The sequence below is a fragment of the Coniosporium apollinis genome, assembly GCF_000281105.1.
Source record: "Coniosporium apollinis CBS 100218 chromosome Unknown supercont1.56, whole genome shotgun sequence".
NCBI classification, from domain to species: domain Eukaryota; kingdom Fungi; phylum Ascomycota; class Dothideomycetes; genus Coniosporium; species Coniosporium apollinis.
The window spans coordinates 126,043-153,644 of NW_006913318.1; the positions used below are offsets into that span (position 1 = coordinate 126,043).

At 54.4% G+C, this 27,602-nt stretch overlaps 8 protein-coding genes across 8 annotated transcripts; 4 read left to right on the forward strand and 4 right to left on the reverse strand.

The window, feature by feature from the left end:
* Nucleotides 1–1,701: 1,701 nt before the first annotated feature.
* Nucleotides 1,702–3,655, forward strand: W97_08504 (uncharacterized protein; the record flags this gene model as incomplete). Its single annotated transcript, XM_007786371.1, has 2 exons — nt 1,702–2,399; nt 2,452–3,655. The coding sequence occupies 2 exons, from the start codon at nt 1,702–1,704 to the stop codon at nt 3,653–3,655; spliced, it is 1,902 nt and encodes a 633-aa protein (XP_007784561.1).
* Nucleotides 3,656–4,258: 603 nt separating this feature from the next.
* W97_08505 (uncharacterized protein) lies at nt 4,259–6,856 on the reverse strand (the record flags this gene model as incomplete). The annotated part of the gene is made up of 1 exon (XM_007786372.1): nt 4,259–6,856. The coding sequence occupies one exon, from the start codon at nt 6,854–6,856 to the stop codon at nt 4,259–4,261; it is 2,598 nt and encodes an 865-aa protein (XP_007784562.1).
* A 917-nt stretch (nt 6,857–7,773) lies between these two features.
* On the forward strand, nt 7,774–8,471 carry W97_08506 (uncharacterized protein; the record flags this gene model as incomplete). Its single annotated transcript, XM_007786373.1, has 2 exons — nt 7,774–8,143; nt 8,272–8,471. The coding sequence occupies 2 exons, from the start codon at nt 7,774–7,776 to the stop codon at nt 8,469–8,471; spliced, it is 570 nt and encodes a 189-aa protein (XP_007784563.1).
* Nucleotides 8,472–10,654: 2,183 nt separating this feature from the next.
* W97_08507 (uncharacterized protein) lies at nt 10,655–14,722 on the forward strand (the record flags this gene model as incomplete). The annotated part of the gene is made up of 7 exons (XM_007786374.1): nt 10,655–10,732; nt 10,804–10,834; nt 10,930–11,487; nt 11,550–11,770; nt 11,870–14,324; nt 14,380–14,513; nt 14,576–14,722. 7 exons carry the CDS (start codon nt 10,655–10,657, stop codon nt 14,720–14,722), a joined length of 3,624 nt encoding a protein of 1,207 aa, XP_007784564.1.
* Nucleotides 14,723–16,224: 1,502 nt separating this feature from the next.
* Nucleotides 16,225–17,367, forward strand: W97_08508 (uncharacterized protein; the record flags this gene model as incomplete). The annotated part of the gene is made up of 1 exon (XM_007786375.1): nt 16,225–17,367. One exon carries the CDS (start codon nt 16,225–16,227, stop codon nt 17,365–17,367), a length of 1,143 nt encoding a protein of 380 aa, XP_007784565.1.
* Nucleotides 17,368–18,185: 818 nt separating this feature from the next.
* Nucleotides 18,186–19,850, reverse strand: W97_08509 (uncharacterized protein; the record flags this gene model as incomplete). The annotated part of the gene is made up of 3 exons (XM_007786376.1): nt 18,186–18,387; nt 18,482–19,455; nt 19,509–19,850. The coding sequence occupies 3 exons, from the start codon at nt 19,848–19,850 to the stop codon at nt 18,186–18,188; spliced, it is 1,518 nt and encodes a 505-aa protein (XP_007784566.1).
* Nucleotides 19,851–21,496: 1,646 nt separating this feature from the next.
* W97_08510 (uncharacterized protein) lies at nt 21,497–24,976 on the reverse strand (the record flags this gene model as incomplete). The annotated part of the gene is made up of 5 exons (XM_007786377.1): nt 21,497–23,506; nt 23,578–24,048; nt 24,101–24,177; nt 24,222–24,322; nt 24,369–24,976. 5 exons carry the CDS (start codon nt 24,974–24,976, stop codon nt 21,497–21,499), a joined length of 3,267 nt encoding a protein of 1,088 aa, XP_007784567.1.
* Nucleotides 24,977–26,677: 1,701 nt separating this feature from the next.
* W97_08511 (uncharacterized protein) lies at nt 26,678–27,457 on the reverse strand (the record flags this gene model as incomplete). Its single annotated transcript, XM_007786378.1, has 1 exon — nt 26,678–27,457. The coding sequence occupies one exon, from the start codon at nt 27,455–27,457 to the stop codon at nt 26,678–26,680; it is 780 nt and encodes a 259-aa protein (XP_007784568.1).
* Between the last annotated feature and the right edge of the window lie 145 nt (nt 27,458–27,602).

Sequence of the window (27,602 nt, forward strand, 5' to 3'; positions counted from 1 at the left end):
CATTGGATGCCTCAACACACATCTCTGGCCCATCGCCTAGGCCGTGTTCTTCGTTCAAACGCCTAGCGTTCTTGCTACCAGACACTTTCCAGTTGATAAAAGGACTGCAATGGTGTAGCCCTATCGCGAAGTCGAGCCAGCTTCGGGCTGTGTCAACGACGATAACCTTGGTCGCATCGAAAGCGGAAGCGACGGCGCAGCAAGAACTATACGCCCCAGTCTCGCAGTGCACTGTGAACCCAGTAATGTGAATCACTGCCGCAGATGCCCGTTTTCTTGATGTTTGCGACGGGGTTTGGGCCGTTGAGTTCCGAGATGTCGTGATCCTCGTAGTAGAAGTGGTCCTTGGAGTTGATGACGAAGGATAAATTTTGTGTGCCCATAACGTGGGGGCTTCGTGGATGGTACACAACCCGACCGAGAGTACTTCTTGAGGCGCCGCTGCTTCAGTTACTGGGCTACGACGGCCGGAAAGGAGAGGACTTGGCCGCGAGAAGCTCGATAGCTCGATGTTGCTCTGGCTAATTCAGGTACAGAGCGGTACGGCAGGGGAGGCGGAGTATGGTCAGAATCCCAAGAAGACAAGAACCGCATAAGAGGTACGCTTTGCTCGGGGATAACGCAGGTTCAACTAGGTTTTTTTTTCCTTCGAAGAGTACTCGGAGAGAGGAACTTGTACGACCTCGTATTTCGTTTACAGGTCGGAGCTGCAAGATAAAGCAAGTACTCGTACGTGATATGCAAGTTCGTGCGTGGATCCCATTACAAGCACTGCTATGAAGCCCAAGCAACAGGATCACGAGAAGATAGAGCCGGGTCTTGAGACCAACAAGATCCAGCGACGATGGTTTAGGCGTCGTCATCTCGTCTAGGAGATTGACAGGAGATGGCATGTATAGATCTCCGTGTCAGTCTTGACCATTCCCCTTTCAAACGGAGGACATATGCTCGGAACGAAGAGATGAAACGTACTCTTTACCTGATGACCACTCTGCAATGCCCGCACGCACGTCACGAATTCTCAATATTCTTCTGTAGATGCTTTCCATCCATATGGTTTGGGCTTCCAAATGCAACCAACCCTACCGCATACCAGCGCCGAAATTCAGCAATAGCGCCGGAGCTCAATTTGCTTCGGGATATGCAAACTGCTCAACACCACATGCTCGAACAGCTGGAAGCTCGAGCTGGTGCCTTCACACGTGGACGCCCACGGATAGTCTCATCTCCAGCCTCGGACCGAGACGCGCCCAACCGTCAGAAGCGTTTTGAGGCCAAACGACCCCCTTCGGGCACGGGACGAGGATAAACAACACCACACCCGAATGGCTGTATAGAGAACAGTCTCGGGAGTCCTGCTTTGAGCATGGCGAACAGCCGTGATGAGGTCTCAGAGCTTCAAGTACTTCGCCCATACCCCGCTCTCTGCCATAGCGAGCGGGATATAGCGCTAGATCTGCGCGCCTCGAGTATCTAGACGCTCTTTTTATCGTCAGTGGCGCCTCTGATATTGCACGGGCGACGAAGCTTGGCTCTTGGCTAATGAGACGGCACAACGGTATGCGGTGTTCAAGATGGCGCTATGCGCCAGAAGCAAACGGCCCGTCGTGACTTTTCGCAGCCATTCGTCCTCATCGCTCGAATCCACCCTGGAGGATCCTGTACCTGCTGCTTCTTTGACGATTTGACGCGTTAGAAAGGATGAGCCTTTCCGTAGAGCAGCAGGCTCGCGCTGCAAGAGCATATGTAGATCGACAGCTCGCCTCTATCGATGAAGGAAAAGAGCTGCTGGAAGATAAAGGCTATACAGACCGCCTTGACTACAACTTCGTCACCATCTTCGCCCTGTTCGCCGAGCTCTACGGCTACCGCCATGACTGCCTGGATAAGCTGTTCGACCTCATGCTGCTGTGCGGCCGCAGCTGGCGGGACAGGGACCCAGAACTTAAGAAGCTCGACAAGATGCGTGAGCTCAATCCGGACTGGTATATGTCGAATGACATGCTCGGTGGAGTGTGCTATGTCGACCGTTACGCGAACGATATCAATGGCATCCGCGCCAAGATACCATACTTCAAGGAGCTTGGGTTGACGTATCTGCATCTGATGCCTCTTTTCAAGGCACCTGAGCCGAATTCAGACGGAGGTTATGCCGTTTCAAGCTACCGGGAAGTAAACCCAAAGCTGGGGACCATGGACGATCTGAAAACCCTGGCAAAGGAGCTCAGAGCGGCGGGCATCAGTCTCGTAGTCGATTTAGTGTTCAATCACACTTCGAACGAGCACGAGTGGGCAAAGAAAGCGCTGGCCAAAGATTCGTACTACGAAGCATTCTACTGGATTTTCCCAGACCGAAACGTGCCATCGGCTTTCGAGAGAACGACGCGTGAGATCTTCCCGTAAGCCCTCTTTTCCATCTATATCACGTGCCAATCTGACGAATATCAACAGAGACGACCACCCCGGCTCATTCATCCAGCTCCCCGACGGCCGCTTCATCTGGTCCACCTTCTACCACTTCCAATGGGACCTCAACTACTCCAACCCCAACGTCTTCCTCGCCATGGCAGGAGAAATGCTCTATCTGGCCAACATAGGCATCGACTTCTTCCGCATGGACGCCGTAGCCTTTATCTGGAAGCGCATGGGAACTACTTGCGAGTCCCTCCCCGAAGCCCACAAGCTCCTCCGCGCCTTCAACGCCGTATGCCGCATCGCCTGTCCCTCCGTTCTCTTCAAATCCGAAGCAATCGTGCATCCGGATGAAGTAGTCTCCTACATCGACAGCTACGAGTGCCAGCTCTCGTACAACCCGCTGCAGATGGCATTGACCTGGGAGGCGCTCGCAACCCGCGATGCAAGCATGCTCTCTCAGGCCCTCGAGCGCCGCCACAACATCAACCGCGGGTGCGCGTGGGTCAACTACGTGCGCTCCCACGACGACATCGGATGGACATTCGCGGACGAGGACGCGGCTGAGCTCGGGAAGAAGGGGTTCGACCACCGTCGCTTCCTGAACGCGTTTTACGTGAACCGCCATCCCGGCTCCTTCGCGCGCGGCGTGCCGTTCCAGGACAACCCCAAGACGGGCGACTGCCGCATCTCCGGCACCTGTGCGTCGCTCGCCGGGCTCGAGAGCGGCCAGATCGGCGCGCTGGAGCGCATCCTGCTCGCCTACAGCATCGCGATGAGCACGGGCGGGATCCCGCTGATCTACCTCGGCGACGAGGTCGGCCAGCTCAACGACTACAGCTACATCAACGATCCGGCCAAGATGGACGACAGCCGCTGGGTCAACCGGCCCGCGTACCCGGAACAGCGGTACAAGCAGCGCGAGGATCCGGAGACCATCCCGGGGAAGCTGTACGCAGGGTTTCAGCACCTGATCAAGCTGCGGAAGTCGACTGAGGAGCTGGCGGGTGGCAGGGCGGTCGGGTTCTTCACGGGGAATCATCATGTGCTTGGGTATCAGAGGCCCGGGCTTCACGGGACGGTGCTGTGTTTGGCGAATTTTGCGGACGATCCGGAGTGGGTCGGCAAAGACAGATTCATAGCGTTTCCGGCTGAGGCGAAGGATTTGATCAGTGGGTATATGATCAATCTGAGGGAGGGGATCCAGTTGAGAGCCCACCAGTACGTTTGGTTAAAGTACTAGGGGGCGAGAGATTTGTTGTCAGGATGTTGTCAATGTTGTGTACTCCAGGACATGTAATCTGCAAGTCTAGAAGAGTAGAGAGAGGCATGAAGAGCACGCGAGAAACCAAAGTCATTCCATTATAGCTTATTCGATCTCTTGAGGCTGATACCAGAAGGGTGGCGTGGAGGCCCGATAATTGCTTAGACGCCCTTAACATACCAATCATCATGGTGTGGAGTTGAGCTACGTGTTACTGAACAACGCGATCCTACTGTAACTTCATGATAACACACAGATATAATGGTCGCGCAAACACCAGAGTCAGGCGGTTCAATCGAAAGTAGTTGGGATGCTCCAGCGGCTGTGATGCCTCGCTTCCTAATATCATCCCTAATATAGTAAACAGCAGGAGGAGGCTTACCAAAGATGCGGCTAAGTTTGCTCACAGCCCCCAACGTAATACAGATGGAGCCAACGCATAGAAACATGCACTCTAACTCAGACCTGCGGTACGATCTAGACCGCTCAAGTTGCCAACCGTACTCTGCCAAAGGCCAAACAAAGACCCATCACCAGAAGCCATCGACCTTCACCATCTCCGTAACCCTTCAACCAACCCGTCTAGTAGCGATACGTCACCCTCCTCCCTCCCTCCTCGTACCCTCCTTGCATAATCTCCACATCATCAACATACCCTCTCGAATGCATCGGCTGCGCTTGGGGGACATGGCTGTACCTCTGGTCTTCAACAGGCGCATACTCCATGCGCGCCAGACTCGCATGCCTAACCCCCTGCGCGAGCGGCTCAGCCCGCCTAACATACTCGCGCGCAGGCACCGCACTGCCATGTCTGGGCAGATACTCGACCTCCTGGCGGAGCGGCTCGGGCCGCACGCTGTAAGAGCGTGCAACGTATTCTCGGGGCGGCGGCGGAGGCATATCGTCGTACTGGACAGTCGGTCGTCGGGAGGCTTCTACAGGCTCAGGCGGGCGCATCGAGTACTCGCGCTGTCTGTACGCGCGGTGGTCGACCAGCTCTACGTCAGGTTGCTCGGGGTAGCGGCGAAGCGGGGGCGGAGGCATGTGTGCTATGCTGGGCTCGTCGTCGTAGGGGTCGAGGACGCGACTGGATGCGCGCATTGCAGCGTCACGGGTAGGAGCGCGCTCGAGATGTGACTCGGCTTCAATGCGTTGAGGTTGCGGCGTGATAAATGTTCTAGGGTTTTGGGAAGGAGCGACGTGATACTTGTTGCCGTACTGATCTACCACGACTTGCCGTGGTGGTGGAGCCATAGTTGGAGTATAAGTCCGAGGAACGTGCTGCTCCATGGGCGACATAGAACGCTCAGAACGAATATAGCGAGGGGCGGCCGGTCGGACTGATGCCTCGCGGTAGATCGGCTCTTGTACTCTTGGTCGCTCCGCAAAGGCGTACGATGCAGATCGCAAAGATTGGGGTTCTACTGGGGAGTAAGGCAGTGTCTGAGGAGCTGGCGAGTACGGCCGCCGGGCATATTGAAGGCTTGCCACTCGTCTCAGATCAGTGTCGTCCCTCTCTACCCTCCTATAGGCTGTACGCGAAGGCACTCTAACGTAGGTAGGCGAGGTTGGCTCGTCCATCTCGTAGGCATAAACCGGCTGAGCGTGATCCTGCTCCCGATAGTATACAGGCCGTGCGCGTGCTTGTCTCGGAGACACAATCTCAACATCTTCTGGCAGTTCACGATAGATTCGCTGTCGCTGACCCTGAATCTCTGAGAGGCCTGAGAAAGGAGGCGGTGAAACAGGCTCTTCCTTGATGTAGACTTCGGGCGACATAGCAACACGCTTACCCGAAGTACGGCGCTCCTTTTCACCCTCGACAGCGTCTCTTCTCCGCTTCTTCGGGTTCTTGACCTTCTCCTGTGGAGCAGCAGGGCTTTGGCGACCCGAGTTCTTGGGTGATCTGCGTCCAGCTCGCCCGTTTCCTCGTTGACCCTGCTTTCGTGGGCGGTCAAACCTCGGAGACTGCGGTCGGCTTCGCGGCGGCGGCAGCAACTGTGACTGATCTATCCTCGGGAGTTTATTGTAGGTCAACGGAGACACGCGCGCCGGCTGCGGCGCAACTGGAGATCGGATGTGGTTTCTAATGACAGGAACCTCGGGAGACGGAGGCTGTACGCCTCGCATGCGCGGATAACGGAACGGGTAACGCGGTTCAACAACAGGCTGTGCAACTGCAGGTTCGTCTCTCTTACTTGGGGCCAGGGTATTGTGTGGGGGAGGCGCAAACGCATCCGCGGCTGGCGGTGAATAGGACTCCTCACGCTCCCCTTCTTCCAGATCCATCGGCGCATCGTCGTCAAGATTTGTATCTTCTTCCCGCTCAGTGGCTTCCGCCTCTCGCGACGGTGGATGCTGACCTTGAGGTTGCGCCGCTCCGATGCCTGTTTGATCAACACGACGGTCATCCAAGTTTGCGGTATGGGGAACACCGTTTGACTTGCCATTGATGCCATGATCGTCGTCAACAAGCCTAGATGAACCTTGCGCTGTGTCTGGTACAATGTTCCCGCTATCGACTATTTCTCCAGGCTCTGAACTTTCAGTCGACCAGCTCACAACTTGGCTTGAATAGTAATCATTTGTGTCAAAAGATTCATGGCTAGGGCTGTTGTCGTTAGTGCTGGGCGCAAGACCAGATATTGGTGGAACAAGCAGCTGTGCCTTCAACAGAGTGTCCGACACGAGACCAGGGTCAAGATTAAGGTCTCGTTCCCAGCCTTGCCCTTTCTTCGCGTCGACCTGGTCTTTCAGCACACGCTCAATACGCTGACGCTTCAGTTGTAGCTCCGCCCTTATAAGGGTATCGGAAGGTGTCAAGAGCACTGGATCAATGCCGGACGATGACGGCTTTGAGCTAGGGGTCTGTTGTCCGCCTACTCCATGTTGAGCGTTGGCAAAGGTCTTTGGGTATGGGTGCGCGGCGCCATTCTGAGGGACAGAGGGGCTTGGTGGAGGCAGACGTCCACCAGACAAGCCGTTTATCGTGGGAGGTGGTGCGGTTGGCGCTGACTGCTGGGGCGCGACTTGGGCCAGGACATTCTGGGGCAGCTTTACGCGCGGATGTCTTCCAGAATAGACCTCAGCTTGAAGGTAAGCAAGCTTCTCGTAGAGAGGTATCCTCTCGTGCAGTTCTTGCAACAAGCCGTCGATCCCGTTGGTTTGCGCTGGCTTCATCGGTGCTGCCGAAGCTTTTGAACTTCGGTCGAACAGACCCGAAGGCTATAGATATTAGTACAGATCGGCGTACCAGTGCTCTGTGAAGCACTACGCGGCGCAGCACATAGTGGGCAATGGAAGCCGCTGCGTGAAACAATGTGCTTGTTGTTGAGATGGAGTCGTGAAAAGGGACTCGAGTTCAGCGGGATCTCAATTTGGGTCCGTGCGTTCCGCCGCAACCTCCGAGCACTGCAAGGGAAGGCTCAATGAATCGATGACCACTACTTCATACTGCTTCCACGAACAACGATAGACACAGTCTTTCTCGCAGTTAGTCTGGCTTCCCTGAAAACTGTCGTATCGCGACCTTTCTCCTCAGTTCAGTTTCCGCGTCTTCGAAGGGTTTGTCGCTCGATGGGCGACCATCAAAGCATGACGGCTCCGCCACAGAAGCCTGTGTTCTTCTTTGATATTGATAACTGCGTGCGTCGCCCTCGGCCTCTATCCAGACAGTGAACTAATCGATGATAGCTCTATCCGAAGAGTATGTCTTGCACTCACCGATTAGACCGGCGTATAGTTACTGATAAGTCCGCCAGGCACGAAGGTGTTGAACTTGATGTCCGATCTAATAGGTATGCGTTGCTTCAGAACAGAATGCACATTGCATGCACTGCCAACATCCAAGTTACGCTGAGATTGCTGTGCTCGCTATTCGCTTGAGTTGCCCTGTCGCCTCCTCTGCGTACCCCTCCTCAGCTTCCGTCATACTCTTCTATCTTGTTCGTTCCGCAGTTCTGCATTGCCCGTTCAGCTTCTTGAGTTCTCTCTGCGGTCTGCCCTTGATCTTTTTGCTTGGATGTATTCTCACCTCCCAAGACAAGTACTTCGAGGACCACCTTTCCCTGTCCCAAAAAGACGCCAACAACCTGCACATGCGCTACTACAAGGACTACGGTCTAGCGATCGAAGGACTAGTCCGCTACCACAAAGTCGACCCGCTAGAATACAACCGCAAAGTCGACGACGCGCTACCGCTCGAGGACATCATCAAACCCAACCCGCAGCTACGGAAGCTGCTTGAGGATATCGACAGGAGCAAAGTCCGGCTATGGCTGTTCACCAACGCCTACATTACCCACGGCAAGCGCGTAGTCCGGCTGCTGGAGGTGGATGATCTGTTCGAGGGGATCACGTACTGCGACTACGGCGCCGAGAGGTTCATCTGCAAGCCGAACAGGGAGATGTATGCGAAGGCGATGAAGGAGGCTGGCGTGTCTGCCATGTCTGATTGCTACTTTGTTGGTGAGTAGGCCCGATATCCCCCGAGTGCCTGCGCCCCCAGCCAAGCCCTCCGCTGCAGGTGACAGACGATCAGCGCCTCCGCGGAAGGGCATGGTGCAAGCCAGCGGAGAACTGACATCAGCATGCAGATGACTCTCACATCAACGCAAAGGCAGCCCAGGCCCTAGGCTGGACGTCGGTGCATCTTGTCGAGGAGACGGAGCTGGCGCCAGAACATCAAGGGGCTAAGTACCAGATCCGGCATCTCGAAGAACTGAGGGACATCTTTCCTCAGTTCTTCAAGTCGCGCAACAAGGATCGGTCCGACGCGGCAGACGGGACAGATTAACTCTTTTCCATGAACCATCTGCGTTACGAGCTACTGATGCACGACATACACGGTTTAGACACGGTTGTTAGAGGGGCCTTGTCTTAGAAGATCAAACGATTGAGCCGAGGCAATGCATCACTTTACATGCACAGCGCCACAATCGTTTCCTGCTTTTTTGAAATGTATGCAGTGCATTGTGGATTAGCTGCGAACCCAATCACTGTCCATGGAGGCGAAGTCTTCACAGCCCGTGTCTTGGACAGAGAACTTTAGTTGCCTAATGCAGCCGATAGATTGTGAACTGTAGAGTGTCGCAGCCGAACGACACGTAGCGAGATTTTCTAAGGGGGTTTTCAGGAGTACTAAATGGCTCACCTTGAGAGGTAAGGTGGAAGCGCCCATAGTGGATGCTACAAAAGACTACATAGTGTCTCTAAATCACTTAGGTACTAGGTAAAGATGTTTCTCGTGGGTATATTGAAGAGCACAAGAGTTCCTCCTGTCCGCTTAGGAGAACCCACCGGGAATGTGCTGAGGGACTCCTTATGCTGCCACCATTTGGACTTTGGACCGCCACATGATCGTTACGTCGGAACAGTGCTGCATCTTGCAGAGAGAGAACGTGCCATGTGCACCGCGTACCTGCAATCGCTTCAAGCCACTTAGGTACAAGTCCTCTCTTGTGAGACATTGTGATGACTATCAAGCTTATGCACTTTTCCGGCCGTTTCGCCCTTGAGACAGCCTGCCCCACGAGAAGCCCACGCATGCAGAAATCCCCTATCAGCACATTCCCGACGTACTGCAACTGAAGCTGCGGTGCCATCTTGACCATGGTTTTTCCGTCCCCAGGTTGCGGTCAACAGGTGGCACAAGTGCAGTGGGCGGACACGTGCGGCCGGGTGTTCTGACACTGTACATGGCTGTCGAATGCCATCTCTCAACCTCTCTAAGGATTGTGCATATGTTTCAAAAGGGTGGCACGGCAGCGCGGGTGTACCTTGACATGCCGTTCCCAAGGATCTATCCAGCATCGTCTCGAGCTCAGATTCAGAACAAGACCCGGCTTGCGGGAGTTCGAGCAGAAAAGCAAGCAATGATGTGTGCAGCTGCTCCGTTCTTGGATGCAAGTTGCCGTTTTGACGACCTCCGAGGTGCAGGTGTCAAGGCTTGGTGGAGGTAGCTGTGCGGTGCGGTGCGGTGCGAGGCTTGGGCAAGGAGCCGGCATCTCTAGCTTCCGATTGGCTTCCTCGCCAATCGAAGGACGAAGCATCCATGGTTATGTCGTTATGCGTGGCGGTGATGTTGTGGAGCTCGTGTGTCAGGCTTGAGAGTCTCCTGCGGTGCTATCTGATGGTAACAATCTAATGAGGTATGTACTTTGTACCTTATGCTCGCCCGCACGCGCAAGCCTTCCTCGACGCAGAACGGCTGATCACGCTCCGATTCGAGGACGTCGTCTGCAATGATTTGCCCTGATCGGCACGCACTTGTCGAAGTTCTGGACGAAGGCGTGGTGGTCACAGCGCCATTCTTGCCTGTTTCAAGTCGGCGACCCTTGGAACGGCAGGTAATCGTGATGTGCGCGTCCATGGGCTCGTTTAACTGTCACCCTCAGCTGCTACCAAAGGAGACTTCTGTAAGCCCCCTGTTGCAGCTACTCTGCAGCTCGAGCAGGAGGAATCGAAGCCAGTTCCAACTCTGCTGCCCTCAAAAGTCCCGACGACGAGCTCAGACAGTGTCTCGCGCACACAGGACTCGCTGCGACCGGGGACTCGAGTATCGCCAGACGCGGAGGTGCAGGTGGGTGTTTTTTGGTGGACGCTGGCGTGGTGCATCCTGATCCGTGCTGGAACCCTGAAGCTTCACCCTCACCCTAGTCCCGAAACAAGCCTTCGCACACCACCGTCTCCAGGTCGAACACCCCTCGACACTCCGTCCACCTCTCGCTTTGCAATGCGATTGACCAGACCATCCGCTTGACTGGTCCATCCGTTGTTTCCATTGTTCCTGTCATGCGCACAACAACCACCATCTGTGTCACGTCCCTCGTTCAGCCGCGCTCGATCCCGTCGACAGCAGATCTCCAACCACCCCAGCTTTTGGTGACAGGCCCCCTCGTATCATTGCTCGCCTGCCTCTCGCACCAACTGCCACCTCAGCAGACCTTCTCGCCGCGCATTGCCGCTCTGTGAAGCAAGATGGACTCTCCAGTGGGCTACCCCGAGTCCCCGATGGAGCCGGACGAAGTGGTATACCCATGTAAAGGCTGCGGAGAGGTATGTTCTTACGCCATGGAAGTCCAACGCGATGCATGGTATCCTGAGGCTGACCGCTTGCTTCCGAACAGGTCCTAGAGGAGGGCAAGGCATTTGAGCTAGGTAAACAAACCACCCGCGACAGCCGCACCGAGACCTGCTTCCTCGAGCTACCATCGCCACGGCTTCATATCACGAACACAGCTGATGAGATATAGCGGGGAACCGATGGCATATCGACTGCTTCCGCTGCAACACTTGCGGGACATTGCTCGACTCCGACGCGAACCTTTTGCTTCTCGGCGATGGGTCACTCATTTGCAATAACTGCACCTACAGCTGCAGCGCATGCGGGAATAAGATTGAGGATCTGGCAATTCTCACGGGCGATCAGGCATTCTGTGCCAGCTGCTTTCGATGTCGAAATTGCAAGCGCAAGATCGAAAACCTTCGATACGCGCGTACATCTCAGGGCATCTTCTGCATGTCCTGCCATGAGTCGCTCATGGCTCGCCGGCGGAAGAAATCGAAAGCAAACCGGCAGCAGGTGCCTACGCCAGGTAGTACTGCTCCGATCGTCCTCGACAAGTCACTACCCGCTCTGCCCCCAAATGCCATACCACAGAGCGCGTTCACGCCAGACGTGGAGACTCCGCCGGAAGACGTGTATATCGAGACACCTATGGAAGTCTCGCCCCAGCAAGACCAGCCACGGCCCAGGAGAGAAGGGGCAAGGAAAATCAGGCGAGAAGCATCGCCAGCGGCATTGGAAGATGGTCATAAAGGCGTGTCTTCGAAGCCTGCATGAACTCACGGGTTAAGCTAATCTGATGTATAGACAACCTTACCCTACCAGCCAGCACATACAAGGCCAATCGCAGGTCCGGAATGTTCCAACCTGCCGACCAGTCGTTGGGCGGAGATGATGGATTTTTCGTTCCGCTTGCGCTCGATCCAAATCCAGCACCGGGGCTGTCCCCTCACGCCGATAGCCGCAAGTACCAAGATGAGAACCCGAAGATGGAGGGTGGACGGGATCAGGAGAATAAACAACCTGTAGTCGACTATTTTGGCAATGCTCGAAACGCGCCACCCGCGAGCCATAGAGAGGTGTTGAAAGAGAACCGATCAGGCTCGTCAAGATCAAACTCGACAGAGCGCGAGCGTCAACCAAAGGTTGCCAGCAGTCCGCATATTGCGTATCAAGAGAAAGGGCGACAGCCATCAGTTGATTTGATGGAGACTATGCGTAAAAGGAAGGAGTCCGGCCCATCGACATCCACCGGCACATCTCCTATTACAAGCATGGATAGACAACGCGCTCAGCATGCGAGTTCCCCATCAACCACAACATCGAAGGAGAGTGACAACTTCAAGCTTCAGGAAGCGCCAAGACCGAAGAAGTCAGGCTCAAGGAAAAGCTCAAGGACCGAAGAAAGACTCCCTATCCAAGCGTCGGCTTCCGCGGATATGCTCGATAGGATGAAGACTCTATCAATCGAATCAGGCATTGTGACCTCACCCACCTCTTCCGAGCCATCGCGTGCCTCTGCTCAGGAACTCCCGCGCCATCTCGAGTCGCCGGTAATCTCACAAGAGTCGGCCTCGTCCTACGGCTCCGCGCAAATGGTTGAACGGCCTGCGAGAGGAGACTCCTTGGCCGCGCAGACTCACAGACAGGCACTTTCTAGGAAAGAGATTGGCGCGCGATCCTCCCCGTCTACGCCAACGGCACCGATCCACAAGCGGCAAGCCTCTACGTCTTCCACCAAGGCGAACCGCGAAGACCAACTTGCGCAGCTCAATGGCGGTTATACCGCCTCGAAGCTCCAAGAAGCACCAAATATCCCCTCGCGATCAACTGGCCGCCCTCCACCGCCTGAAGCTGCTGCCTCCACTGATTCGTTCGTAGCTCCTAGAGCTCCGCCTCCACTTCCGCCACCCCCAGTCGAGCGCCACAGAGCAAATGAGTCGACCAGCACCATTCGAAGCGATGGTTCCCGTCCATCAGATCATCATATGTCGCCTGCGCTATTGCGATACAGCGCCGGAGGCGAGTTCTCAATGGAAGAGGACATGGCGCGCATATTGAGGGGGGACGAAGGCCCTTCACATGATTCGTCTGTTCTTCGCCGAGTCTCGAATGCTGTCAAGCATGGCCGAAGTTTCAGCGACAAGGGATCCCTCAGACACTCGGCGCAGAAATGGAGGAGTCCGCACAACGGTGCTATCGACATCAGCAGTCCTACGATCGCTTCGCCCGACTCGAAAGAGGAGGTGATCCAGCTGCGGAATGAGCTGCGCCGGGCTCAGCAGCGCATCACAGAGCTCGAGACCGAGAAGAACGGGCTAGAAGAGAAGGTTAACGGCTCGGTGGTGATTAAACAGATGAACACGGAGCTTCGCGAGAAGAGATCGACTGTCGCGTTCCTCGACACACAAAGGGAGATTGTGGTCCGGGAATTGGAAACAATGACCGATCATCTGAAGAAAGCCAAGGACACGAACCAGCAATTTGCCATGCAGACCTTCCAGGCGGATGTTCTGAAAGACTTTGGAATCAAGATGCAGAAGCTGAAAGACACCATGAGCTCAACAATCGAGGACCTGGTGCACAAACGGAATGAGCTTACGGACGAAATCTCGAACCTGATACAAATGAAAGACAAGGGCTTCCAGGAGTATGAGTCCCTAAGCACACAGAACATGCGATTGCAAGAAATGAACAACAGGCTTTTGCAAAACATACAGGAGCTGTACAAGCAGAACCGCCAACCGCAAGGGAACTCGTTTGATGGCGGCCGACCGCCAGCCAATGGCTTAGGCATCTACACCCACCATCAGAAGGACAGATCGGACACGGCGATGGACCTGCGCAACATCATGGCACAAGAAGGCTCCATGCTCAACCTTCTACAAGACGCGGACGCCGACCACACGGTGCTACCTGCCCCGCAAGTAGTGAACATCCGCAAAGGCAAGCCCAGCAAGTTTAGCTGGAAGAAGGGTCAGCAGGCCGTTAGCAAGAAGCTCAGAGGCATCAACGATGCGCTCGGAGGCAACCAGGAACACATGCGCGACGGGCAGTACTCGATCGAAGGCACACCTTACGGAGCAATGCCTTCTGGCCCCGAGATCTCCGCGCCTACGCCTGCCCCCGGCGGGCTCAAGCCGAGCATGGACCCCAAGCATGGCGCCGGATTTGGGTTCTTCGGCGCGCAGAAGGGCGGGTCCCTTAAGGCGAGCCAGTTCAAGCACCTGCAGGCCGACGGCAGCAACACCAACGTCTCAGGCGAAAGTAGTTCAGTACTCTTCGGATCGGACCTCTCAGCTCGATGCGACTTTGAGAAGCGCCAGATTCCTGCGATCGTGAGCCAGTGCATCCAGGAGGTGGAGTCGAGGGGCATGGACGTCGAGGGCATCTACCGCAAGAGCGGCGGCTCGGGCCAGGTCAACAATATCCGTCAGGGCTTCGAGAAGCACGATCAGTTCGATATCTCGGATCCGGATCTGGATATCCACGCTGTCACTTCGGCACTCAAGCAGTACTTCCGCAAGCTGCCGAATCCGCTCATCACGTTTGATGTTTATGATCACTTGCTGGAAGCAGGGCGTAAGTTCATGAAGAGACATCGCATACTACTTCGTCGAAGCTAACGCTCCAACAGAAATCGAGGACAAGGAGAAGAAGGCTCTCGCCATGCGTCTCGCTATTCGTGAGCTACCGCAGTCTCACCAAGACTGCCTCGAGTTCCTGATCTTCCATCTCGCGCGCGTCATGGCGCACGACAAGGAGAATCTCGTATGTCCCATCCTCAACCTTCTGTCATCAATGTGAGAGCACACGATACTAACGCGTACCAGATGACCCCTCTCAACCTCTCAGTTGTATTCGCCCCGACCATCATGCGCCCCCTCTCCATCGAGCGCGAGATGAACGACATGCAGGCCCAGCGCATCGCCGTGCAGGCACTGCTCGAGAACAACAAGGTCATCTTCGCGGAATCCTGAACGAGCACATGGCGCTTCTGCTCTCGATCCTACGAGAGCTACTCTCCCGCTCCTCCCAGACAGCCCGCGAGCTGCGCCCACCTCGCCTCCTGGTCTGCATAGATGTGCCACTTTAGCGAGAGTACTACATCTCCGCATCCCCCGTCTACTCGTCATCCATCCAGCAGCGTGCCCTGCTGTCCCCCAGCCGGCTTCTGCTGCGCTCCGCATCGTTCATTTCTGTAGTCTGAGTCCTGTACAGCGTCCTCTCTGCGTGCGGTGTATATACCAGGTTCATCTCAGTCGTTTTGAAGACGGCGTTTTGCATGAGGTTCTAGGGTCTCTGATCTCCTGGGCGTCTTTCACCCCTGGCGCGCGTGGTCCTGAGGGACCGGGGTTGCGGTGGCGGTTGCCTTGTCTGTGAGAATATGGGGGAGGTGTATAGTAGCAGCGGTGTGGCGCTGGGATAGCTGCCTAGAGAGGAAGAGGGTTTATGAATATCATGATTGTTTGGGTCGCTCCGGAAAACACCTGTGCGGATCTCTACGCGTGTTGAGGCCAAGGAATCAACTTCTTGACTGCGAGTCATGTTTTCCTGAATGCCAGCCGCCACCCCTTCTCTATCCAGCCGGTAAAGCTGAAGGGGGCTCCCACCGTTGCCAGCCCTGTGGAGTTCGTTCGAGGGCTTTGCTTCGTGCCACCGCCCACGCGATTATCCAGCCTGAGATGCTTCTAGAAGATGATGGTGTGGTTTGTTCTCGGTTTGCTACCGTTCACTACGGCGAACGAGTCCAGGTGCACAAATGCGGCGGTTGTTATTTCAGCCCGCCCTTGCATGTTGGCGCAGTGGGATAGAAAATAGACATGACGGATCTGCCGGAAGCAGGGGGCGCAGCCGGCCCGTACTGGGGGCACCCTTGCACACAGTCAAGTCACGTCCAAAAAAAGGTGAACTGCAAAGCCCCCGGCCCCGCTTACCATTCCAAACACCACCGCCAACGACGTAGTTTGAGAAGAACATACGGTAGTTTTGGATGGCTCTACTTGACTTGTCTGACATATATCCAGGCGCCTTAGATTGGGATTAGTTGGCTGGTGCTGGTATGAATGTGAAATTTGCGGTTCGATAGTTCACGTCTTTTCCAGCCACGACGTGACGGTACAGCAGTAGCCTCAAGCCTCTTCTGCACATGCACTACAGTATTGCATGATGTAGGTGGCTCTCATGCTGCGTCCCCGAGCCTGGGAGAGAGAGGCTGTGAGTACCAAAACGGACTACTTTCTCTCATTCGCATTGTATATACGAACCTTTTCGTCTCTGCTGTTGCAAAGTCGTTACTCACCATCAAGCAATATCTCTCTCAGGAAATCTCACACTCTCGTCATCGCGATCAAGAGCCATGAACACCACCTATCCCAACACGACCCTTCCTGTTAATACCATATTAGATGCGCCGCCCGGCGGAACTACAGTCACAGGACAAAACATCCTATGGGCACTAGCCGGTCTCTCCGCCAGCACCATGATCCAGCGCTCCGGGGCCGACGAATTTTCCTCCGCCGACATGTCCCCAGCTCGTGGCTCTCCCTTCATCTGCGCAGCAGACCTGGCCGTAGCGACCATGTGGGTATCGTACGGCCTCTTCAACGGCCTGACATTTTCCAAATCCGCCAAGGTCTTCGCGCACGCATGCCACATGTCCGCCGCAAAAGAGCAAAGAGGTCTTCTTATAAACTTTCCAGTCCCCAACGGCCCAAAGCTCCTCATCCACGCCTTCTTTTTCGTCCTTACGCTCTTCTCAGCCATGAAGATCTTCGCCATGAAAGGCGTGCCGTGGTCCCAGGTCTGGGCGGTGTTCTACTTCTCAGCATACGTCGTCTCTTCCACTCTCCACTGGTTCGGCAACGGACCAGCCCTGGCAGAATTCGACAAGGAACCATGGCTCAAGCCCGACGGCGACGCCATGAAGAGGTTGTTTGACATTGCCGACGTCATCTACTGTCTAGCGTACACGCTGCAATTCTGTTGTTGGGTTGGCACCTTTACCAAGGTCCTTCAGCTGCCACAGTTTGCCACAAACCCAGCCCTCACAAACACGATCTTGACCTCGCTCATCGCCTTTTCCTTAACGGCCTCTGTCTTCGCCCCCGAGCACATCCTGTATCAGTTCTGGAGCCTCAGGAGATGGAGGCGCAGAGAGTGGCAGTTCTTAGGCCAATCGGCTTTCATCATCTTCCTCATAATGGGCGCTCCGATTCCTGCCTTCATCGCCCAGCGGTACGACGTGAGCCTGGTAGTGTTCGATAAAAGAGCGCTGGAAAGCACCTGGACGTTTGTTTCTCGCCCGCTCGGAAGCCTCGCAATCGCCGTTGCCGGAGTCTTCCTCGTCGCCTTCTTTGATGCGACCGTTGCATGGATCTGTCGGCGCGTCTGGCCGCCCGACGACGTAAAAGCTTCAGAGGAGGATTTGGAATTTCAGTGGCAGAACGATGGTGTATTGGCGGACCGACTTAATCCGCTGCTGTCAACGGCGCCCAGGAAGTGGAGGGAGATCCTCTCAACGGCGTTTGGGTTGATTAATCTTACATTTGCCGCATTGTATTATGTTTTTGTTTTTGATGGGACGGCGACTTATAAACCTTCATGGCTTGAGAAACTACCCTAGATCTTGGATCACTCGACGAGCTGGAACGTTATGATATTCTTTCTATGAGACACGGTTCACTGGACCCCCTGGCAACGATTCAACGCAGGGGCTTGTTTTGGTTGAAATAGAATCGCGTTACAAAGCATTTAGAAGATCGCGTAATGGCAGTTTAGGGCACCTAGTGATCTCGATAGCGAAACTACATTTGTTCAACGGAGGACATACAGATTGTCGTGTTTGACAAGCAGCGAGCTCTTGTGGCATGGTTGTGAAATAAATGGCTCTGAAAGAACAAGTGTGTAAGAAAAGCATAGATGATGTAAGACAGTTGGATGTAGTGGAAGCCATGCAACACGTCGAGTAACAGTGAATGACTTAGGCGATGTATAACAGGCGAAAGTAGTGAAAGACGTGTGGCGAGAAGTACGATACAACTACGAGCAGTTTTCTCCGTCTAATGGAAACAGTCGAGGTTAGCCTGTAACTGGTAGTAAAAGTCACTCAATCTCACTTACCATGATCCTTCTTCCGCGCAAGAACTCTGGCTTCTTCAGATAACACGCATAAAGTTTATGCTGTCCGGTTTGAATCCCAGCTTGCCATTGTTGCGCCTTCGCGGAAATGCTTTGCAATATGACGGGCGCGAATGTCCCAATCTACAAGACATTGTCCGCAAAACCCACATTTCCACGTCTGCTCAGGACGTAACACCTGGGTTTTCCATGAATTGACCGTCGGACGGAAAATTGACGCTTTGTGAAATCCCTTGATATGCTGGACCAGATGGTCCCTTCTGTAAAAGCTTCGGTCTGGAGCGGGTCTTGCCAGACATTCACCTATTCGATGACATGATGCGACATGTCCATCGTCAGGGTCCTTTTCTCCGCAGAAGGCGCAAACGAAGTTTGGATCGCGGCAGTAGGGGACATGGACCCGGAACCCATGCGCCATGCATGTCCATTGAGTTCTGGGTAAATGTTGCGTCTCCTCATGCCGCTGCCAGGTCTTTTCTGAGAAGGGTTCATGGCAGAAGGTGCACTGGAAAATTGTAGCTGTTAGCTGCTCTGTTGAGGGGAAGCATTCTTCCAGTTCGGAACTTTCTCCTGAGGGTAAAAATCGGAAAGACATCGACCTAGGCCTTTTGGTAGGACGCGCCGAAACAGGCCGACTCTGAGTGACTTTCGCCATATGCCTTTTCCTTCCCCGCTTCGGGGGTCCGAACGGTACTGCTTCGCTGCATTGGGAGAATGCCGATGACGACCCGGCACTGGCGGGGGATATTGACCCGGCGTAGGAAGGCCGCCGGGGCGGACCGCCTTTAGTTCCGGATGTCCCTAGAATATTCGGCCGCACGGGTGAGGCGAATTGGGGGCCAGAAGCTGGAGGTTTGTAGAAAGATTTGTAGAAAGAACTATCAGCAGCACGCCGAATGTCGGCTTCAGACGCTGCCTCGTCCTCAGAAGAGCTAGTGAGCCACGCTTCCAGTGGGCTTAATGGACGCTTTCCGCCAAGTTGACGTTTGCGGTTGTTAACAAACCAGGTTTTCACTTGCCAGACTGTCAAGCCAGAGGATTCGGCAAGTGTTCGTTTTTCTGCCGCTGATGGGTACGGGTTATCTGAGTGTTCGTCCAACCAGTTCTGGAGGGTGATGAGAGATTTTGGAGAGAATTTTGGCCATGCTGGAACTTTCAGCGCTTCCGATCTATACCCCGCCAGCATACTGGTGGGCCTGTTGATGTGTGCCCTCAGGGCTACATTTTGATGCTGGAGCTCGTCAGGAGAACTTGGTGTGCGCACAGCAGCCGGTCTGCGGGATGTATGCTCAACTCCCTGTTGCTCCAGGTTCATCTTCTCCCCCCTCTCCAGCCAAAACGGCTGGAGAGACGTGGTGACCGTGTGAGGCGCCCAGCAACGACTGGGTGGCAAAGTTTGTGAATCAAATTGAGGTAAAGTTGGCTGTGCCAAGTGGGTGATGGCGGACGGCATATGTTGAAGGGGTTGCGGTGGGGATGTACTTTGAGACGGATGCTCTGACGATTGCGGCATTCCGGCCTGAGACAGATCTTGATGTAATGAAGCGGGTGAATATGCAAAGGGCTGGTCGGTCTTTCCGTGTATGGTCAGTGCGGCCCTAAAGAGGAGTACTGGGCGATACTCACGGCTAACACAGTCTCAAGGTTGAACCAGCTAGCATTTACATCCTCAGTAACCCGAGTGCCAGTAGCTGGCAGCAAGCCGTTAAAGTAAACAGCTTCAGAGTCAAGTTGATTCTCTTCTGGATCGAAAACGCCTGCAGTCAGTGGATAGCTTGATTCGGTGTCCGTTTCAAAGGCACTTCCAAAGAGTGGGTTTCGATACTCTGGCTGCACGGCGGAAAAATTTACGAAGCCATAACGATCGTATCGACCGTTCAAAGACGTATCAGGATCACGTTTCCACGGCCACCGCTCATAGTCCGTGAGCGATTTAAAAGAGTCGAACTCATTGGTCCCCCAGTTCATTGTTTGGCACTTGAAACAATCTTGATGCCGAGAGGTGCCTTGAGATCGACAGCAATCGAGACTCTAGAAAGGTTCCGTGTGTGTATTGGGACCAAGAGCGTTTGATATTAGTAAGGGACAAGAAATTGACACGAGAGATGCTGAGCGAAGATGGCATGCTGGAGGAGTGCGAAGTGGGAAAGTTATGTATACTTGAAATGCAGCCTCGCCCGCTGTGACATTGTGGGTGACGGGACGTGCGGGACCACTTGTCCAGTTCACCCTTAACATCAACCCTCAGCCACGATAAGAACAAGACGCTAATCCACCATACAACCAAAGATGAGTGCTGTTGACGGTGCATCCTCCACAGAAACACTGAAAGACACAGACTTCAATGTAACAAACGAGCGTACTATGAGGTGACCGGCGGTTCCGCTTGCAAAATTGTACCTGTTGTTGTAAGGCAGAACTTCCGTCCTGGATCACGTGCTACACCTTGATGATCGTCAACCTCCTGAAAGCCGCACGCTAGTATGCGCTAACCCACAACATCACTCTGCCGCTTGAACGAATACGCTTCAGGACTGCTAGGGGCGTTGTTCAAAGAAGACGTGTTTCCGGCAGAATCAAGGTTCCCGAAGGATTGTCCATCCGCCCTGCCGACAATACGGGTTTCGTGTGAGGCACGGCTCGGCGGACACGCTGCGGCGATTGAATGCAGGAGCTTGCTTTGATGGAAATGGGAAGTCGTCATAAAGCAAGCCAGAAGATCTCGTAATGGTAGTCTTGAGGCGCCGAGCGAATCGACAGTGTAAGCCACATTCGTTCAACGCAGAGGGCATACAGGCTGCCCTATCTGGCAAGAAGCGACTTCTTGTGGCATGATCATGGATGGATGGCTACGGAAGGGGTAGAGAGCAAGAGGTACAAGGGCGATCCGAAAAGTTGGTTGCCGTTTCTTTGCTCCAGCTTGTTCGATACCAAATCCACGGTCGAACTAGACTCATGATACTGTCAATTATAGAGCAGCTAGACTAATTCCATGCGGTAAATAGCAAAAGATGTTGAATAGTTTAGCTTTTTAATGGATCGATCACGCAAGGTGTCTTCCAACTGATAGACAATGCTTGGGCTATTCACCTCCAGGACTACAAGTAACTTTCCATTCGACAGCGGACTTTTCGGATGGCACTTGGTATGAAAGGTGTAACCTCGTCGTATGTTGTGGAAGGCATAGAGAATGTCGAATGGTGGTGAATGGTCCAGGCGGTATAGAACATGTGGGATAGTGAGAGATTTGTATAAACAACGATGCTGGCAGGTCATGACGTATGCCCCAAGCTCGGCTTGCTGCCTTGCATTGCAGAAACTAGTCAATGTGACCGGTACCGCACTGGTAGAGGCGGAAGAGAAGGCAGAATAGATCATAGGGCCTGGGTTATACGACAACTGTAGCGGACCAGAGGGCAAAGTACGGGAAGCACATCGGTACAAGAACCTGGCGCACTTCGTACGGTAGAGGGGTATCGCTAAAGCTGCCATAGTGGCGTATTTCGAAGCGGACTGTAGAGCAAGCCCGATCCCGACGGCTATCTCCCTGTGCTACTGAGCCGAGAGTTTGCGTATGCCTAGACAAAACCATCCCAAGCGATCAAAGCCATCCCTTACGCAGGTACTCCCGCCGGTATTCCGTACACCTCCTCCAGATATCTGTCCCCAAGCGCGGCCTTCACATCCTCGCCTAGCAGGCTCGATAAATTCAGTACAGTCGCCTCCGCAGCCGCGGGGTTCGCGCAGACAAAAACCCGACAGCCTGGGTGTCTCAATTTTGCAGCCACCTTCTTCGCGATACCATCCTCGAGGAGTTTGTCTTGAATGCGAATACCACCCGAGTTGCTTAGCACCACCGATACGATGTCAAGTGCCGCAAAATGTCTCGCATCAGCAATGGCCTCTTCAATGATGTCGACATCCACGGCTCTGTGTCCGATGAACAGACTGATCGGCGACTCGGCAAACCCTGTGCAGGCATCGCTTGTAGCGGAGGGTTCAGATGCCTTCGCAGCCGCAACGCGCTTCTGGAGTAGGCCTCGCAGTGGTGCTAATCCCGAGCCTGTGACAACGGCGATGATCGGACCGACGATAGAGGAATCTAGCATGGGCCACGCCGGAGACGCACAGATCATGTACCGCATCGTCTCGCCTGGTTCCGCTGGACCGAGGAAGTTTGTACTGAAGCGGCCGTGAGGTTGGATCTTGACAAGAAGATCAACGAGATTACGCGGAGTTGAGTACGTGCTCTTGGGGTGTAAGCGTGATGGAGAGGAGGCAATGGAGAAGGTTCGAGGGACGAGGAGATGCATGCATCGGCAGATCTCGTTGATGTCTAGGAGTGGAATGAAGCCACCATGTGAAAGGAGCTCCAATACTTCCGGCACGTGTTTGGAAGATAACGAAGCTTGAGTCTGCGGCACAAGCCCAGTAATTTTGGAGAGCCAACCAAGAGACCTGAATGGAAGGTCTAGGTCGACAAAGCGTAAATAGGAGTAGACAGAGAGGTCTGCAGCAAACGGCAGTGGATGCTCTGGGCAGACAGCGAGGGATTTTATAACGCAAAGGATCTTTTTAGATCTGTTCGGAGGCAGGATCTTGATGTGATCCATTTCCTGGTACGTGCGGCGACCAAGACTGAGTGTGACTCGGACGATGCCTTCCGATTTCTCGGATTTGCCGACCAGCGTTGCTTGCGCAAAGTTGCGGAACAGTGGCTGTGCGTTCCCCCTTGTAGTCTTTGACTCCTTGATAAGTGGAAGTTCTTTGCCGGAGAGAAACAGCTGGATCCGATTCCACCATTCTTCGAATGCTGTCCAGGGAGGATTTTCACACGCCGTATCGCCCTCGAATAGTCCGCCGGCGATCGGCTGGGCACCTATAGACATGAACGACTCGGCAACGGTCGACGCGGCTGTATTGAATGTGTCTCCGTAACTGCTGTCTCCGTTCCCGAACAGCGTAAACCGTGCCTTCGTTTCCATTCCACGTTTCTCACACCGCAGAGCAAATTTGGCTCCATTAAGAGGTATCTCCCCGCGTCCGGTGGAACTAACGATGAGGAGGGTCAAATCTTCCGCTTGTATACTTGAGATGTCGAGTTCGTTAAGTGTCGCTGCTGGGAGAACGCGATAGATACTGGAGGTCTCTTTCGCATGCGAGCAGAGGCGTGAGTAGAGTTTCGAAGCAAGCTTTGCAGCAGTTATGCCTGAACTGCAATAGTGTATTCGCACGGTCCTGCTCGCAGGTGAAACAGCTGTTGTACGCTTGCCAGTGGATGGGGCGATGTCGTCCACGGTGTGGGCAGAGTCTGCGCTCTCCGCGTCCAGTGAGTTCTGCCGTCGCTCCCGTCTCCATGCTTTGACGGGGTCTTGCGTGTGGCGGCAGATGAGGGGTTTTGGCTGGTAATTTGGCGCACCGCCACGATGCCAAAGCGGAATGATTGAGCCTTGGGGCGGCGCCAACCAGTATGGATCTGCTGGAAGTCTAAATCCGTGTTCACGCCTGTGAGTGTCGTCAAACTGGGACCACGTTGCCGATGCTGTAAGGCTGTCTGTCATGGATACCTTGGCCTGCAGATATGACCAGTGTACTGCATAATTGAGTTCTGCTTGAGCTCGGGACTGGAAGCGCTGTCAGGCTTGAACAGAGTCGGGTTGCGATCAGTAGGCAGCAATGAAGGAAAGTTGCATACCAAGGCCGCCAAACGCTCATATTCCGGCAGCTCGTCAAGCTCGCGGTCTGGTAGATCGTAGAGCTTCAACGTCTGCGCGACCTTCGGCAGCACATTGTAGCGGAGTGTGTCAGCCAGGTCTCGGACTCCAATCTCCGCATCCATGAACCAACCAGCGAAAGGTGCTGCGGTGTACTGGACGCCTCCGATATCGAACCCAAGTCTGCTAAGGGCGGGAAATCCAACCCACCGGAGATCAAGCTGTTCAAACTCCTTCTGGTAGCGTGGGTGGCGAATGTGGACGAGTTGCTTGAGCTGAGCTGGGAGTTCGAATATTGCTGGCTCGTCATTCTCACCCATTGTGACGAGTGGCAGAAGATCCCACTGCGTACGACAGTCAGGGGAAGGGGGGTTCCATCCAAGCTCGATGATTGCTTCGGTCAGCTCGGCGTTTATTGGATCACCAAGCACGGATCCGTCCTGGAGCTTGTACTGTCTGCTATCAGCGCATGTAAGGCCGTCTGGGGTAAAGGTCGCGCATCACCCCCGCAAAGGCTAGCAACTGCTGATTCCAAATCATAGGTCCCCTCTGGCCAATTTCTCGCGGAGGGAACACGATCACTGGCAAGAGTTAGCTGTGCAACAGAACCGAGAGAGATCCTTACCCGTTGGCTGAATCTTGCCGCCGTTGAAAGCTTCAGCAATGCCTTTGATCAGCGCAGGACCCATCTCCATGCTCGAGACAACATGCCGGAGATCGCAAAGCCTGTACTCTCAGTTAGTGTGGCTCAAAGAGGCGCCGTCTTGCTTACCTGAGCTCCTGATACTGAGACCGCATAATGCATTTCCGCGCGTTCTTCCAGGCAAGTCTAGTCCCAAACTCGAGCTCCTCTGCGGTCTGGGTCCAGTTTCCTCCGGCCAGTCCATACTCTGTGCCGCGGTCTGTTTTGAATGTGGTCTGAATGGCCCCAGCGTGGATCTGCTGTATGACGTCCTTCAGCCTCTGATCGAGTTCTTGGTCCGATTGAATAGCTCCTGCAAGTCTCATTTCCTGTAAGAAGGAGGTAGCTTCCAGTTGAACTTCTTCCAATGGCCGGTCAAACCCAATTCGGGGCTCAGAAGTGTGGATAGCGCGTCCCGCCTGGCAAAACTGGGCGGTGCACCCGGTGGACGCAAGGACGGGATACCTCTCTTTGATCAGTTCAAATTCTTGCAATGCACCCAGTTTTACTGGACACTGGCTGTACTGAGGCCGGTCTCGTCCAGCGGCTACAGTGACTGGAGATGCGGGGACATTGATGTCGTCGCTTCCCGAAGTGTAAGCCGTACTGTAGCCACTGGACTCGCTGGTAGAGAGTTCGAGCGAGTCGGACACGTCTGTCTCGAAAATTGACATGGTTTCAAGAATGGAGTCGGACATGACTGATATATAGCTTTGACTCGATCGGTGATGCCTTGCAGATATGGGGGAGGACCCTTCGGAGTAACCCCCGAAAGCGGCGCGTATACGGCCGCGAAGCCTCAAGACTTTGGTATAGAGCCACAGCAAGTGAAGATGTCCTAATATCGTGACCAGTCTGGCGGTGTGATTTCAGGGTGATGTCATCAATGGAGCTGACTCCGTGAAACTGAGTGTGAGGGGCGTGGAGGAAGTAGATAAATAGAGGGAACAATTCATTTGATGAGGGACATGGAGACAGATGGCAATGGTTTAAGTATCCGGCCTGGATGACTGGCGACAGGCGGTGGCGCAGACGTGGCCTCCTTCAGCAAACGTCTCGCTACACCAAAGTAAGCCACAGCGGAGTCAACGTGCCATGAGACGGCCATGCCAAACGTGCACACTGGCTACAAGCAGTCGAGGTCCCAAAGGGATCTCGCAGTTTGCTCGCATAGCTGTGGACGCCTGCGGGGCTGAAGGAGGCTGGAACCGTCGCGGCTCAGCGGAAAAGGAATATGCAGTCCCTCTCAGATGCACTGGCCATTCCTGCCTTGATATCTTTGTCGGCTGGTGTGTTAGCCATTATCAGTTGATGCTCAGTTCAGAGCTGTGTCCCGCAGTCCCGTCTAGTATAGTTCACAGTCCGGGACCGTATCACGTGGAACATCAAGTGAGAGGAAGGAGCTGAGGGGGACTTATCTATTGTTTGCGGCTGGGTTGGATACACCCGTAGCACAGCTCGGCTGGAGAATGCCTAATCCTGAAGAAGTCCCAGAGGTTTGGCCTTGGATATAGCTCAGATCCTTGTTTGTACCTCCGCAGCAACATCACCCGTCGTAGATTGTACAATGTTACGAGGATCAAGATGAGATGGTGTTGCCTAACCCTAATAACCTGCTAGCTGAAGTCATAACTAGCTGCGGCCCTATGTCCTCGAGAAAGGACTCTGCCGAACCGTGCCACGGGTATATGCATCGGAGGAACTCGGCCGAGCTGAGGATGCTGGTGCGGACGACACAACCAAGATCGTCGTTTGAGTTATCATTCAGCCCTCCGTCCAGGCCATCATCTCAGATCGTTACCCAGGTGATCATCCAGGCTGTCGTTTATGCACTTGTTCAGACCATTGTTCAGGCCAAGCATAGCGAGACGACGCCCTCGCTCCGACGGCCGGCTGATGAGGGCGGCTAGACCAGCTGCAGCAGCTGGAGGCGTGCCTGCGTCCAACGACCTCATTGCCCGCTGTTGCGGCTGCTGGCGGCTGATTCTAGAGTGCCTAAATAGGTAGGTAGAGGCTCGCTGGCTTGGCGTGAGGCGCAGGTAGATACGTAGACTGAACGAATGAGGTTCAACATCTGGGCTGGCGCACTGACCACCTGGCTTCACGAACATGCAGGAGGGAGAAGCATGTGGTCGTCAATCCATCACTTTGCTTTTTCGCGGGGAGTAGATGGGCAGAACACACGGGATGTGATCTTTTACGTAAGACTCCTGTCATTACTCCGGTCATCAGAGAGTGTGCCGTCGCAGTTTCGAGAGCTGTGCAGGGATCGACTTAAAGAATTGATACACGAGGCAGCTCAACCGCCAATGGTGACCTTAGACATAGGATTACTCCAGACCGTCCGCCCTTAAAATTAAACGAAAGAGACGCTACAGTAGCGCCAGCTACAGCACCCTCTACTTGTCATCATCCATCACCAGCGCGAGCCGTTCGAGCCGTGCTTCCATCTTGAGACCGCTCTTGGGCCTGCCAGCGTCCTCTATATATTCGCCGCGTATAGGCCAGGCACGACGGTGTTGTGTCTCGAGATATATTGCAGACTCCAGCAGCGCCTTAGCGATTGGATCGACATCCAGAATCTCCACCTTCTGGGCTCTGATTGGCGTGTTGTGAAAAAACAATTCCAACACCTCAAGCAGCCGTCCTCGGAAGTCATTTGAGGTCTCTGACTTGCTACGCGCGAAATGCACCGTTGTTGGCCCGAGGAAGATCCCGAGGTCATTGAATCTGATCTTAACGGATCTCAGCTCCCAGAATCCGAGGCGATCGAGGCGTCCTACATCCGCAAGGAAAAAGAGACCTGCGTTGCAGTTCTGAGTGTGTGCCATGTGATACCGTTTGACCTCGTACTCAATGATATACGACGAGAACGGCTGGCCGCCTTTTCCTTTGGGGTGACCGTCCTCCAGCTCTAGGGTGAAGTCAAGCTCGACGTGTCGAACGAAGGCCCGCGCGTGGACCCCGCAATTTGAGAAAGTGTCCACCGGCAGAGGACCGCCAATCTGCGTGACACCCCACCGGTCGACACGGAAGTGGAAGACATCGTGTCGAAAGAACATATCGATAGCCTCGTAACGCATTTGCCTGCAGACTGCAAGCGCTGGTCGGTAGAACTTGGTCGAATCCCCGTCGTTTCCGACGTAGAGCTCTTTCAGAATCATCGAACGGACTTCCATTGGAATGTTAAGCAGTGTGGCTCTCTGGATCCGGACACTGCGCCAGTCTGCGCGGAGAGTGAGCGTCTATTTCTTGGCGTGGATCTGATCACTCACGCAGTGCGTCTTCCAACCTGATGATCGTACACGGTACTCGGGTAGTCAA